This window comes from Rhinatrema bivittatum, chromosome 1 (genome assembly GCF_901001135.1).
Source record: "Rhinatrema bivittatum chromosome 1, aRhiBiv1.1, whole genome shotgun sequence".
In the NCBI taxonomy this organism is placed as follows: domain Eukaryota; kingdom Metazoa; phylum Chordata; class Amphibia; order Gymnophiona; family Rhinatrematidae; genus Rhinatrema; species Rhinatrema bivittatum.
In genome coordinates, this window is record NC_042615.1 from 141,107,416 (window position 1) to 141,122,801 (window position 15,386).

Here is a 15,386-nt window from a genome sequence, read left to right on the forward strand (position 1 = left end):
CTGCCTTAGTAAATATTTTTCAATACCAGAGTGGTAAACCTCTGCCCTTCAGAGACTCTAATTAGGAGTCCCAAAGAAGAAAGCATGTAATACAGAATTTCTTAAAATTAAAAGAGGTCAAACTGTCTGTTCCTAGTAGTCTACCTTTTATATACTTATGTAATCTTCTAATGGTGAGTTCTCACCTCTCCATGAATATTGTGTTTAGTTCTGGAGGTTGTAGCTCCAAAAAGATATAGATAGTTTAGAGATGGTGCAGAGAAAGGCAACCAAAATGGTGCAGAGTCTACATCAAAAGCTATATAAGATGAGACAGGGATGATATAATAGAAACATTTAAATACCTCAATGGTATTAATAATGCATAAGAAGTAAACCTTTTCCAGTGGAAAGGAAGTGGCAGAACTAGAAGTCATGATATGAAGCTCCAAGAGGTTAAACTCATGAACAATTTCAGGAAGTATTTTTCATGGAAAGATTAGTGGATGCCTGTAATGTCCTCCCAGAAAGGGTGATGGAATATACATTGGTAATAGACTTCAAAAGGTTATGAGATAAGTACAGAAGATCTTTACTTGGTAAAAGTGAAAGGATAGCAAAAGCATAATCTACTGACACCAGAAGCCATGGGGATAGCCTAGGAGAAACCTGCACAAAGTGGCAGTTATGACCCTAATAGCCTAGGCATTCAGAAGGCATTAGGGTAACATGCATTGGGGTGGCGGTTTCTACCCTAATAGCAGTGGTATGGCTGCATTGGATTTCCAAGAAGCCATGGAAGTAATCTGTATGGCAGGACCAGTGACCATGGTAAAAAGCTAAATTACATTGAGCATGGGGAGGCCAGATGTTTAGGACAATGTCTACATTCGTTTTGGTAACTGTGTGGATTATTAGGAAATTCAGTAGTAGGACATGATAGGGGACCTGGGTAATGGATTTAGAGTTGGTCTTGGAAAATAACAAGCTTTGAAATGGCCTTACAATGGTCGCCGCATCTCAAAAAAGAGAAGGGCAACCAAAATGATAAGGGGAATGGAACAGCTCTCCTATGAGGAAAGACTAAAGAGGTTAGGACTTTTCAGCTTGGAGAAGAGATGGCTGAGGGGGGATATGATAGAGGTTTTAAAATCATGAGAGGTCTAGAATGGGTAGATGTGAATCGGTTATTTAGTCTTTCAGATAATAGAAAGACTAGGAGGCACTCCATGAAGTTAGCATGTGTCACATTTAAAACTAATCGGAGAAAGTTCTTCTTCACTCAATGCACAATTAAACTCTGGAATTTGTTGCCAGAGGATGTGGTTAGTGTAGTTAGTATAGCTGTGTTTAAAAAAGGATTGGATAAGTTCTTGGAGGAGAAGTCCATTACCTGCTATTAATTAAGTTGACTTAGAAAATAGCCACTGCTATTACTAGCAACGGCAACATGAAATATAGTTTTTGGGTACTTGCCAGGTTCTTATGGCTTGGATTGGCCACTGTTGGAAACAGGATGCTGGGCTTGATGGACCCTTGGTCTGACCCAGTATGGCATGCTCTTATGTTCTTATGTATGTGGTAGAGGCCAATACTTTAATTGATTTTGGGCATGCTTGACTGATATTTGCTGTTGACAGTTATATTTATGCATTTTAGTGATATCTGTTTACTTTATTTACCTTATTTATTAGCAGTATAAAAAAGGAGATGATAATACCCTTGTACAGGTTCTTGGTGAGGCCTCACCTGGAGTACAGTGTTCAGTTCTGGGGACCATATCTCAAAAAGGATAGAGACAGGATGGAGGTGGTCCAGAGAAAAGCGATCAAAATGCTGTGGAGTCTGTATTGGAAGACCTATGAGGAGAGAGGCTGAAGGATCTGAATATGTATATCCTGGAAGAGAGGAGGTGCAGGGGAGATACCGTATGATACAGATGTTCAAATACCTCAAAGGTTTTAATGATGCACGAACTTTGAACCTTTTCCATTGGAAAGAAAACAATAGAACTAAAGGTCATGAAATGAAACTCCAGGGGGGATGACTCAGAACTAACATTAGCAAATATTTCCTCACATAGTGGGTGGTCGATGCCTGGCATGCCCTTCTGGAGGAGGTGGTGAAGATGAAAACTGTCAAAGAATTCAAAGGGGCATGGGATAAACATTGTGGATCTCTAAAGGCTAGAAGATGGAAATGAGAAAAACATACAGGGGGGTAACTTGCTGATGCAGCGGTTCCTATCCTTAACAGAAGGCATGGAGTTTACTACCCTTAACTAATATACCTTGATGCTTTTAATGCGAGTGCAACATTGCTCCCCACTTAGATGGTATGAGGGAAAAGAGGAATTGGATTCAGACGATAACCAAGAGGGCCCCGACTTCTATGGTATGGGGTACTGATACACAGATATAAGGGAAAAAGCACAGGACTGGTTCTATGACCAAGTCCATAATCAAAGCATGTCAAGCAGCACTGTCTGAATTTTCAAGAAAGCTCATCACCCAGTAAAAAATGTTGCTAGCTGCAATTTTTATGGGTTATCATAAGGCTTGAGGATAACAGCATGGAGCGGCAGTTCCTACCCTTAAGAGAAACATGGGAGTAACCTGCACAGAGTGGCAGTTACTACCTTAAGAAGCTTGCTGGGCAGACTAGATGGACATTTTGGTCCTTTTTTTGCCATCATTTCTGTTTCTATGTTTTTCTCAGAATGTCTGCTCAAAGAAGGGTACAGAAACAAAAAGTAACTAGAAAGCAGTGCTAGGGAAAAGGTTGAAAGTTCAGGTAAAAGACCTGGTGGGTAGGGAGCTGGTGTTGGGATGAGCGTGGGAATTTGTGTGCTTATCACAAATGGATAGACTGAATGGGCAACCCATTTTCTGCCTTCATTTTCTGTTATATTATGGGAATCTGTTATATTCCTATGATGTGAAAATCTCTCAACTAGTGTAGACCAAGCATGGCCAACTCTGGTCCTCGAGGGCCGCAGACTATTCTGGTTTTCAGGGTATCTCTAATAAATATGTATGATATAGACTTGCATACAACAGAGGCAGTGAGCATGCAAATGTATCTCATGCATATTCATTATGGGTATCCTAAAATCCTGACTGGTATGCAGCCCTTGAGAACCATAGTTGGACACCCCTGGAGTCGACTGTACGCAAGAAAAACAAGAGACCACTATGAAATTTAAGTAATGATTGGATCTATGTTCATCATACTATATAATATGCATTCTGTGACATATCAAATCCAAAAACATTGTTAACAAGTAGTAATATTCCACAGTTATAGCAGACTTTTGAAGGATGCAACAAACCAAAAATATTTTATTTGCTTCCTGAGAGCTGAGCTGTAATAATGAACTTCTAAAAAGGAAGCAGACAGCAAGCATTTTCCAAATGCTTTGGGATATTATTTCAAAGTTAATTCCAGAAGACCTTGGGAGTGACATTAGACATTTTTATCATATTTTTTTTTAAAGAAGGATAATTTGTTATCATCCCCATAAGACTTCTAGAAGTTAGTGTAAGAGAAAAATAACTGCAGTCAGATTTAATTATAATGAGATTTCCCACATGATGTTTAATAGAAAAGACCATACAAAATATGTCAAGCAAATTAACTGCTCCTGTGTTCCACATCTTGTAATGTTCTGAAAATGTCTTGAATTGATCAGCGAACTTCTTATCTTGTTTTGGACAAACTGCGAGAACATTAGGAAACCAGGGGATGGGAGCATATGAGTCAGGGTCTAAAGCTTTCTGGCACTGAGACAGCAAAGCAACCTCTATATTTTGCATGCTGTTGACAGTTATATTTATACATTTTAGTGATAAAAGCCAAACTCCTAATGCTAAGTCCTTATTGAATACCAGGGATGGTGACCATGCAGACTCAAGAGCCATAAAACATAAGGAAGATGTTAAATTAACAGCAAATTAGTAGGGAAACATGTTTATAATTCTCCAAATATGCCAACTGTTTGTGAAGATACATATGGCACAGATGTACTAACGGACTTTTCCTCATTGCATGTCCAGGTGGAAACATACTTAAAACATTTGGCCCATAAATGGTTAATTAATTTTTCTGTTGTATTTAATTCTCCATGACATCTAGAACAGAATTCCGGTATGTTTCCTCGTGCATTTTGGATGAGGAATAGCAAAATGGAGCTTTTAATGAGAAAGGAAACTTGTAATCCACATTATAAATTCCTAGTATTGGGGGATTAAAGCAGCATTTCAGTACGGTCAAAATGTTCCGAGACTATGATAATCTCAGTTTTGGAAGGAGATGAAAGAAATACCTTAAAAAAAAAACAAACCCACAGAACGTTTCCTCTTGCACTTCTTACATCTTCAGATGTACTCTGATCTCCATGCAATTCTAAAATCTGCCCTCTATGAAACTATCTGAGAATTTTTGATAAATATTTTCTTTGCCTACAAATCCTAAATCACCGGAATCCTCAATACATGACAGTTTTTAAGCCCCGACATCCTTCTTGCTATGAACTGAGATTTTCAAAATCTTTTCTTCCGTCCTGCCTTAAACATCATAGGAATGTGAGTTAGCAGAAAAGTTTCTGCTTTAAGGCCCGATGATAGTACCACAGTAGGTTATGACATCATATTTTACTCAGTTTAACATCATATTATTTAAAGCATGGCTGTCCAGGCTAAACATCTTCTCCCTGGGTTAAACGAAATCCAACTCCATCACACCAGACTGTTCTTTCAGAGGGATGTTTTATTTTATGGGAATTCCCTTCCAAGAAGCCAGATGGGCTGCCAACATATTAGCATTCTGTCGCATGGTTAAAACCTTTTTCCGGCAAGCCTACCACTCTGACCCCCACAGTCAGCAGCACTGACCACAGAACGCTGCATATGTACATGATAACCAGCCAGTACGGTACCTATCAGTTAACCTGTCTTCGACAACATGCATTGCATAATTTCTTGAATTGTACTGTCTATTCAATTACAATACATGCATATTTGATTGCATTGTATGACCTTCTTCTACCCTATCAGCCTTGCCTCTTGTCCTTTCGCTCATCCCTGTTTCATGGTACTAAGCATGTTGCTTTTCCTGTTATGTGAATGTTAGCCGCTTGATAACCCTGTACCTCGCTCTGAGTACCACCATAGTGAAAAAAAATTCCTTGTAATAAATAAATAAATAGATGTGTGGTCAAGAGCCATGGGGATAGTCAAATCCACAATACATAAATAGAACACAAAAAAATCTAGCTGTGCTAGAGCTCTAACTATACACTTGCCAAAGGTACCAGAGTTAACGGGATCAGGCAAAGCTCGTTAGCACCTGCAAACATGCAATCAAGCAACAAAGGTAACTGTCAGGGATGTGAATCGTTTTTTGACGATTTAAAATATCGTCCGATATATTTTAAATCGTCAAAAATCGTTAGAGTCGATATTTAATAGGAATTCCCCCGATTTATCGTCAAAAATCGTAAATCGGGGGAAGGGGGAGGGGAAGGGGGAGGGCGGGAAAACCGGCACACTAAAACATTCCTAAAACCCACCCCGACCCTTTAAAATAAATCCCCCACCCTCCCGAACCCCCCCCCAAATGTCTTAAATTACCTGGGGTCCAGTGGGGTCCCGAACCCCCCCCCAAATGTCTTAAATTACCTGGGGTCCAGTGGGGTCCCGTTGTGATCTTCCACTCTCGGGCCACGGGTGCGTTGATAGAAAAATGGCGCCGGTGCTACCTTTGCCCTGTCATATGACAGGGCAAAGGTAGCGCTGGCGCCATTTTGGTTCCTATCCCCCAACGTCACGAACGTAGGAGATCACTCCCGGACCCCTGCTGGACCCCCAGGGACTTTTGGCCAGCTTGGGGGGCCTCCTGACCCCCACAAGACTTGCCAAAAGTCCAGCGGGGGTCCGGGAACGACCTCCTGCACTCGAATCGTGTTGCCGTACGGCCGGCGCCATTTTGCCATACGGCAATATGGCCATATGGCCGGCGCCGACAGGGCAAAGGTAGCACCGGCGCCATTTTTCTATCAACGCACCCGTGGCCTGAGAGTGGAAGATCACAACGGGACCCCCGCACTGGACCCCAGGTAATTTAAGACATTTGGGGGGGGGGGTTCGGGAGGGTGGGGGATTTATTTTAAAGGGTCAGGGTGGGTTTTAGGGATGTTTTAGTGTGCCGGTTTTCCTGCCCTCCCTGATTTACGATTTACACGATATTTAAAAAAACAAAACCGTGACAATTCGATTCCCTCCCCCCCCCCAGCCAAAATCGATCGTTAAGACGATCGATCACACGATACACATCTCTAGTAACTGAGGCCCTCCTTACAGCATTTTATTTTCCACCTGGCTCCTGGTTTGTTCCCTTCTCCTTCTTGATCTAGGTATTATGAGCCATATGGTTTTCTGGGGACTAGAAACCCCTGCCTCCTATAGACCAGCTGCCTTTTCACACTCCAGCTTGCTGCCCCCTACTCTCCTTCTGGTCTAGGTTTTTCTAAATCTATCCAAAGGCAGGACTGGAACTAAGTCACTCAATCTTCCTGCCTGCTGGCCCTTTGTCCTTTCTCTATTTGCCAAATTTTATTCCTCAGGTTTTGGCCCTGGATAAACTCTGCAGCTTCCAATTATAATTCCATTTCCTGTCAGGTTCTCATGTTAGCTGCAAATACCCCATCACAGATAGGTCGTAATATTCTTTGCTGAGAAAGAAGAGCGTCAGTCTGAAAACCAGTCACTTATTTTGAAAAGTAAAAATAAACTTGAAAAAATCTTTTAATTTATCCCTAAAATCCAGCAGGTGATTCAGTCTCCCTCCCTCAGGCCCCTCTCTCCTCCCATATGCACCACCCGCCCTCCCCCCTCATTCCCCAGTCTACATCAGCCTCGCTCCCTCAGCCACCTCTCCCCTACAGACAAAAGAGACAAATGGAGCCCATATGGCATTAGACCTGTTGTAACATGTAATATGTGTGAGCTTGGCCCTTAGAAAGCCATAAATAAACAATTACAACATGGTAAACTCCCCATACCAAAAACAGCACTAACCGCCAGCACTCAAACTCAACCTACCAATGAAAAGGCAACACTGCAAATATTACATCAGGCTTTAAAACACCAATATACCTCATATTTAGAAAACAGAACAAACCAGGCTGCCTAAAACAAAATAAAAAAAAATAAAATATATATGCAGCTAAAAATATTGTACACAAGCTTTTAAAACTGCATAAGTCCTTTCTTCAGATATCAGATCAGACACATGCACATCTAAAGATGGGTCCTATCTTGTCTTAATAACTCATGTACAGTATTTTTGGATAATACTTACATTGCTCCAATAAAAGCTATCTTAGCCTGCCAAAAATATAGTTTACCCCCAAAATACAAATCTGCCTTATCAAAACAACACTAACTCTCAGGACTCAAACAGCAACAACCCTACTTGGAATGAGCAGCTCTGCAAATATTACATCAGGCCCTAGAAGACCAATACACTGCATATTGAAAAACAGAACAAGATGGACTGCTTTAGATCCCTACACAGAAATTATACACTAGCAGAATCCTTCACCTCGATCACACATACAGAACACAAACAAAGGCAAAATAAGTGACCAACAAACAACAAATTAAAGAAATATAAAACATCAATCATAAAAGTAAAACCATACGAATAAAAAGAATACATATTTTAAAAGTGATGAATAGAACATCCAATAATTAAAACCTCATAACAATGTTTATAAAATTTCCCAAAATACCTATATAATATTTCAAAACAGCAGGCATATAAAAAAAATCCAATAATGAAACTAATACATTGGATGTTCATACATTGGATGTTTCAAGTTCAAGTCAGTCTGAGACTGTTGTGGATTCGGGGTAGGGGAGCTGTACAAATTTTATCTTCTCATACACCACATAGTATCTCACTCCCTCACATACATACACCCACACCCAGGCTGTCCTCCACACACCCACCAGCTCTCACCAACCTACCCACATTTGCTTTCACACACACAAACACACCGACTTTCATCCACCCACTCAGGTAATCAACTCACTCACCCAAACACACACACACAAGCAGTCATCCACCCACATCCACACACTGGCAGTCACACATACAAGCACATCCCCACACAAAGGCTCTCACCCAGCCACACACCCACACAGCCTCTCAATCCCTTCCCCTCCCCCTCACACCCACACATACACCGGATCTCACCCACTCACCAACACACAACCAGGTTCTCACCCACCCACCCAGGGAGTCATCAACACACATACACATTATCTTATCCTCCCTTAAACCCACACACACACACACTCAACCTCTTTCACACCAATAAGAACACACCCAGGTTCTCACCTACCCACCCAGTCATCCACCTACACCCACACACACCAGTTATATATATACACAAACACACACCTCTACATACACACAGCCTTCCACCCACCCACCCACCCACATACACTCAGGCAGTCACCCATCTGCCCAAACACACAAACAGGCAGTCATCCACCCACATCCACACACTGGAAATCACACATCCATGTATATCACCACACACAGGTTGTGATCCAGCCACACACACGCAAACCCTTGAACCCCTCCCCCAGACACCTACAGAATCTCACCCACCCAAAAACATACAACCAGACTCTCACCCACCCACCCAGGTATTCATCCACATACACACACACGCTCTCAACCCCCCACACACAGATTCTCGCACATCTACCCAGGTAGCCACTCTCACTCACACACACACACACACACACACACAGAGCAGACATCCACCCACAGGCAGGCAGACATCCATAATCAGGCAGATAGGCAGACATCCACACACAGGCAAGTAGCCACCCATCCACACAGGCAGTCACTCACAGACATATACACACACAAGCACACCACATAGGCTCTCACCCAGCCACACACATATAGGGCCTGGGTCTCTTCTTCAGCCGCTGGTGGGATGGGCCAGCTGATGGCCACTCTCATCTTCATCCACTCTTTGGCTGCCAGCGGGTTGGGGTCTGCTGGTGGCCACCATGTCCTCCTCCTCCTCTTTTTGGCCACCAGTGGGATGAGGTCCGCTGGTGGCTACTGCATCCTTTCTCTGTCTTTAGTGGTCACGGGACAAGCTCCATGATGGCCTGCCAAGTTGCAGGGTGGGCGGTATCAGGAGTCACGTTTAACTGAATGTCATCTCCTACTGCTGCTGCTGTGGGGCTGGCCTTGCAGTAAGAGGGGATTCTCAGCAGCAGCAGCAGGAGATGACATTTGGATAAACACGAAGCTTGCTGCTGGGGGGTGCTGTAGGGAGGTGTGTTGCCACTGATCAGATAGGACTGATCCCTGCCTGATCTGATGTTGAAAATTGGGGTAGAACTGCCATCCGGTAGCCATGCTATGGGCTGTGGAGTCACTGAATCCCTTGAAGGCCCGGACCGCATGCCATTGCTAAATTAATATGTTCATAGAAGCCAAAATCTATCTTTTGTTTCACAACAAATGTTTCATCAGCTACAAAGCCAACTAAAATGTAATCATAACACACAGCTTGTCTGTTCAGTTTTAATTTTGTTCTTCTTTATTTTTTAACTTTTTCAGCCCTTTTTTAACTACAGTAATAAAGAAGACAATGCTTAGGATTGTATTTCCAAAATATTAAAATAAAATTGTAACAAAATTGTTATAGCTGCCAACAATGACATCTTTTCTTTATTTATAAAAACGGTTCAAAATATTTCTCACAATGCTATTGAACAAAATGTGTACATATTTACATTTCAGAAATATATTTGCATAGCTAACACATGTACTTTATGCCAGAGGTAGGCAACTCCAGTCATGGAGTGCCACAAACAAGCCTGGTTTTCAGGATATCCACAATGAATATGCATGAAGCATATCTGCATGCATTGTCTCCATTGTATGCAAATATACCTCATGCATATTCATTGTGGAAATCCTGAAAAACAGATGTGTTCATGGTATTCCAGGACTAGCATTACCAATCCCTGCTCTATGCCCTCATTTGGAATACTTAAAGTAGGTGTATGCTTTTTATCAGCATAACAAACACAAATCATGTGGGTACTTTGTGTTTGAATATTGGGTTGGTTTGTGCAGGCTGAAAAGTATGTGTTTGCATTGCTGGTTAGGAACCTTATTGACAATTTACCCTTAAAAGTGCAAAATAGCACGGGATTGAAGATGGTTCTGGCACCTTTCCTCCCTGCCGAGGCTGCTTGCCTTTATGCAAGTTTCTCTTTTCCAGTTTCAATTTACCTGGTGATTTTAATGGGCAAACAAAAAGAGAAGGCTCGTGCTTTCCCTGAGATTTTTCTTTGCCGGTGACAGATCCTGTAGACAAGTTTGTTGTCAGCTATGAGGTTCCTGAACAGCTTCTTTGTTCCGGTGAACGTTTGACTCTGGGTTCCCCGGACACCGAGATCACATTGTCTCCAGCTGTCTGTGCTTCCCCCGATCAACGCTATACGCTCGCGCCTGTACTTGCGTCACAAATGCAGCTAGAAGGCATCGTGACTTCCATTCTTGACGCTTCAGCCTCCTTGCTTGCGCCCATTACAGGGAGAGGAGGAGGAGGAGGAAGAACGGTGCAAGATGGCGGTGCTTCTGGCTTTTGTTTTGAGACCTTGATTGATCCCTCATTGATGCCCCAAGTACTTTGAAGGCGAAGAGAGGAATTTATTCTAACTAAACCTTCTACAATAAATTTAGACGCTATTTGGGAAGCAATTGCAACTCTTTCCTATCAACTGGGTCCATTTTTTACTTCTCAACAAAATTTTTCTGATTTTGCTACAAAATGTTTAGTGGGATCTTTCTAATTTTTCAGTTAAGCTTCAGGAGGTTCAGCCTAAGATTTCTTCTTTACAAGATAATGTTGTGACTGTATCTAAAGGACATTTGGCTTTGCAAAATAAATTGGAGTCCCTGGAAAATATGGTCAGATCCAAGAACATAAGATTAATACATTTTCCTAGGATATTTTTGGGAAGTCTTGAAAATCCCAGAGAATATATTCTCTTCCATTGCTAAGGCTTACTATTTGCCTCACGCTAAGAGAACCCCCACACATCCTGATCCTGAGTCAAAAACGCCTTTAGATGTCCTGAATCTCACTGATTATTTGGAAGGTTCTCCCTCTGCTGAAATTATTTCCTCACCTTTGGTTGTTACATTTGTCATGGACTCAGATAAAGACTCTGTTGGGAAATATTTCTTTTGTAACAGACTAATTAATCCCTTTTTTGGAGCACCAGATTAACATTTTCCCGGATGTTGCTAAGGTACCTCAGTTGAGGAGGGAAAAGGTTCTGCTGTTGAGACTTGGTGTATTACAACCTGGGGCACTATTTTGGTTAAATTTCCCCTGTAATTATGTGGTCAAGTTGCAAGGAGTCAAGTATATTTTTTATACTCTCAACAGCTGACCAACTTTATATTTCAGAGGCAACTGATCAATGTCCAGTTAAGTTCCTGCTCCCTGGCTTACTCAGTTTGGACCTTAGTATGTCTTAATGTGTTTTTCTTCTGCTGTTTTATCATGTTTTATTTAATTTTGATGGTGTACCACTTGGACGATTAATTACTGTTCTGCACCACTGAAAAGAATGGTTTATAAATTTTAAAATTAAACTAAGATTTTTCATGCACTGCCTCCATTGAATGCAATATTTATATCTCCTGAATATTCATTGTGAATATCCTGAAAACCAGGCCTGTTTGTGGCTCTTTAGGACCAGAGATGGCCACGCCTGCCGTTTACAATTTGTATTGAAAATTCATAATGAGAGGTGCTTGGAAGGACTGGCATAGAAGTTTCACTTGCTTAAGTTGGGATTCTAGATCTCAGAATCCATCATTAAGGAATACTTTTAACGGTAGAAACTGTAAAGAGAGAGAACAGCCGTGGTATTGCTCTTTTGAATCATTTTCATTCAACATTTGTAAGGCATTTAACCGTTTTAATTTCATTTTCTTTTATGCCCTGATTCCATATGATAAATGTTCTTTCATCTGTGTTTTTAATGTGGAAAACATCTGTTAAATGCTATAGTAAGGTAGATAGCTGAGGACCTACTTTAATGCACTTCTTTCCTGAATTTCTGCACGGGATGTGTTTAATATTATAAGAACAAAATTTAAAAGATATTTACTCTCCCTCTTCAAAATTTGCTAGTGCATAGCTACTAGGGGTTAGCATAGCAGCTGGATTTGTTTTGTTCTTTAGGACAGGCAGAATCCAGCCCTGATTTTACTTGATACACATGAAGACATGTATTCTTTCTTTTTTCAGAGCTGCAAGTCCATGCATGCATGCAGTGGAGTAAAGCCAGAACTTGATTAGCCTGACCTGAAAAAAATGGAGCCTCTTGGTAGATTTAACAATATAGGCAGTCATGGCAAACTGTCACCACCTACTTCTCTCTCTCAAATTAGTAAACGAGTCTAAAGTGGAAATAAAAGCCACAGCTTTATTTATAAATGTAACAAAACACCTTGTACCTCAGGAAAGCATCTGTCAAAATTGTCTGGCTGCTCACTAGGGGTCAGCTGTAAACACTCAAATTCAAAGAGCCGATGGCCTCCTGCAGTAATAGCCACACCACAGCCCTGGAAGTGCTTGTGCCCCCACCATGTTTCCAAGTTAGTACAGCCTATTTCAGCATGGCTGTACCCAACTCATACTTCATAGCTTCCTGGGGCACACTGGGTGCTGCTGTAAGCGAACTGCTCAGCAGTCTGACACAGAACCACCTTGACCAGAAATCTATGCAACCTGATGCACAGACTCTGTGAGAGGGTCCCCATTTCTTGCAGGATAAGGATTACTATGTGCAAAAAATGAAATGTCCAAGTACATCCAAGGTCCAAGTACATCCAAGCTGTACAAGAATCAGGATTTACAAGACCTCTACCACTGTGGCTGTGTTCCTGGCATTTGGCATGGAGGAGTAGCCTAGTGGTTAGCAGAGCAGGCTGCAGACCACAGTTCAAGTCCTGCTGTCACTCCACTGCCTCATCTAGATTGGAAGCTCTGTGGTGATAAAAAAATACCTACAGTACCTGACTGTAATCTGCTAAAAAGTAAAAAATACATAAATAAACCTGCTTAGCCTCCGTGATGTGGAATGGTAATTATCTCAAGGTGGCTAGGGTGTCCTAATTGTGAGTGGATCCCTTTCTCCTGGGGTGAAAACTCTGTCGGCTGTGTCTGGATAACTCTCTTTCTCTTCAACTCTGCTTTGAAAGATAGGTGTAGCCTTCCAGGAGGGAAGGCTAAATACTAGAAGCAGATCTTTGAGCATCCTGCTCTGGGTAAGGAAAGGGGGCAGAAAAATACTTCCTTCCTTCTTGATGGGGTGAAGAGGTATATAGATTCCTCCTGGAGAGGGGGAAGAAGGTACTGGTCCAATACAAAAATGTAAAAAAAATACCCTCTCTCTGGCTTTCTTCCCTCCAGGCTTTATCACAAAGACCTGGTAGGGCAGTGTATTTCCCTTCCTTATCTAGGCAGGGGGGGCCAAGCTTGGAGAGCATACCAAAACAATTCTGCCTCCTTCCACTTCAAATCTACACTGCCACACTCTAACATGGACCAGTCCTGCCTAAGGAACTCCCTATTCCAGACAAACTCTGGAGGAGGTGCTGTCCTGAAAGGAATCTCCCTTTGCTGACTAAAGTCAAGGGCAGGGATCTAGGGACATCTATTAGAAACCTATCTGTTTCTACATTTAGGGGTAGATTTTCAAATGTTCACCCAATTTTATAACATGGTCATGCACACAGCATTCTAAGTGCGTCCTCACTGTGGAGTGATACAGGGGCATTATGACATTTGCCGTTTTATTCTCCATTCCTTTACTAAAATCCAATCACATAACTCCAATATTCCTCTTCATTGGTTACCAGTCATGCAACCGTATTTACCAGTCATTTTTATTTATTTAATTTATTTAATGATTTTTGTATACTGGCATTCATGTCAGTACATATCACGTCGGTATACATCATAAATCAAATGTAGGTTATTACATTTGCATAAAAAGGGAAATAACATCTAAAACAAATTCATTTAAAATATAAATAAATCTTCAACATATCTGTCTCACCAAAAGCTAAAATAAAAATAAAACTATGGATCAAAACACATCCTAAAAAATATACAAAGTGTACCACTAAAAATTATGGTAAAAGAGATAAATACAACAGAGTCAATCCTTGTTGTTAAAAGCTTGGTTAAAAAGCCAGGTTTTGACTCCTTTTTTAAAAACTCTGATATCCATTTCCAGTCATGCAACCGTGGTTACCTGTCATGCCACACGCATGTTATAAAATACGACTGCCATGTGCACAAGCGTGACTGATGTTAATATCGGCATGCGCATGTCATCTAATGCGCACATGGGGGATTTTTAAAAAATACGCGCGGCGATGTGAGAAGGCCTTTCCCAGTTCCCTCCCAATCCACTCCAATTCAGGAGAGGCCTGGGAGGGAACTTCCCTATCCACCCTTCCTACCTGACCCCTAACCCCTACCTATCTAGCCTAATTTTATTTTGTTAAATACTTTCCTGCTCCTTTGGAGCAGAAGTAAATTCCATGCGTCAGCCAGCTGCCAGCATGCGCTTCCCCGGGACAGCATCTAATGGTAGATACACGCATAGCCAGGCTATTTTTAAAATGCGCTAAGCATGCTCGGCTATGTGCGTATCTCCTGGATTTTATCCAAACCAGGCTTCGAAAATACGGGCATATATGTTCTGTGATTTTGTTCTTTAGCATAGTTTCCACAGCTTTTCCCAGAACAGAGGTCAGACTCACTGGTTTATAGTTTTCTGGATCAATCCTGGAGCACTTTTTAAAGATCGGGTTACACTGACCACCTTCCAGTCTTCAGGCACAGCAGACAATCCCAATGATTCAACAATAGGTTGCAAATTACCAGCAACAGATCTGCAATTTCATTTTTTAGTTCTTTTAGATCTCTGGGATATATACCATTTGGTCTGAGTGATTTGCTACTCTTTAGTTTGTCAATCTGCCTTATTACATCTTCCAGCTTCACAGTGATTTGTATCAGTTCTTCTGAATCACCACCATTGAAAATAATATCCGGCACAGGTATCTCCTCAACATCCTGTTCAGTAAAAACAGACAGCCATAATATAGGCCAAATGAGGCTTAGTCAAGAACAGAAGGCCATAAAACTAGGATCAGTAGAAGATTAAGAAGGCCAAATACAGAAATAGGAACTGGAACAATGCAAGGCCACAATACAAGTCTAAGACAGAAACAATGACTAAGAAGATAACAGACTTGGGCTATTAACC

General features: G+C 41.6%; 1 protein-coding gene across 4 annotated transcripts in view; it reads left to right on the plus strand.

Moving 5' to 3' along the window:
- LNX1 (ligand of numb-protein X 1) overlaps positions 1-15,386 on the plus strand; it is a 261,445-nt gene that overhangs the window by 117,320 nt on the left and 128,739 nt on the right. The window contains exon 1 of one of the 4 annotated variants that reach the window (XM_029587620.1): positions 10,382-11,339. The exons of the other annotated variants lie outside the window; for them this stretch is intronic. Coding sequence (XP_029443480.1) covers positions 11,329-11,339 — 11 coding nt within the window. The 5' untranslated portion in view covers positions 10,382-11,328. Of the gene's footprint in view, positions 1-10,381; positions 11,340-15,386 lie in introns of those variants that run through there. 4 annotated transcript variants of the gene reach the window in all.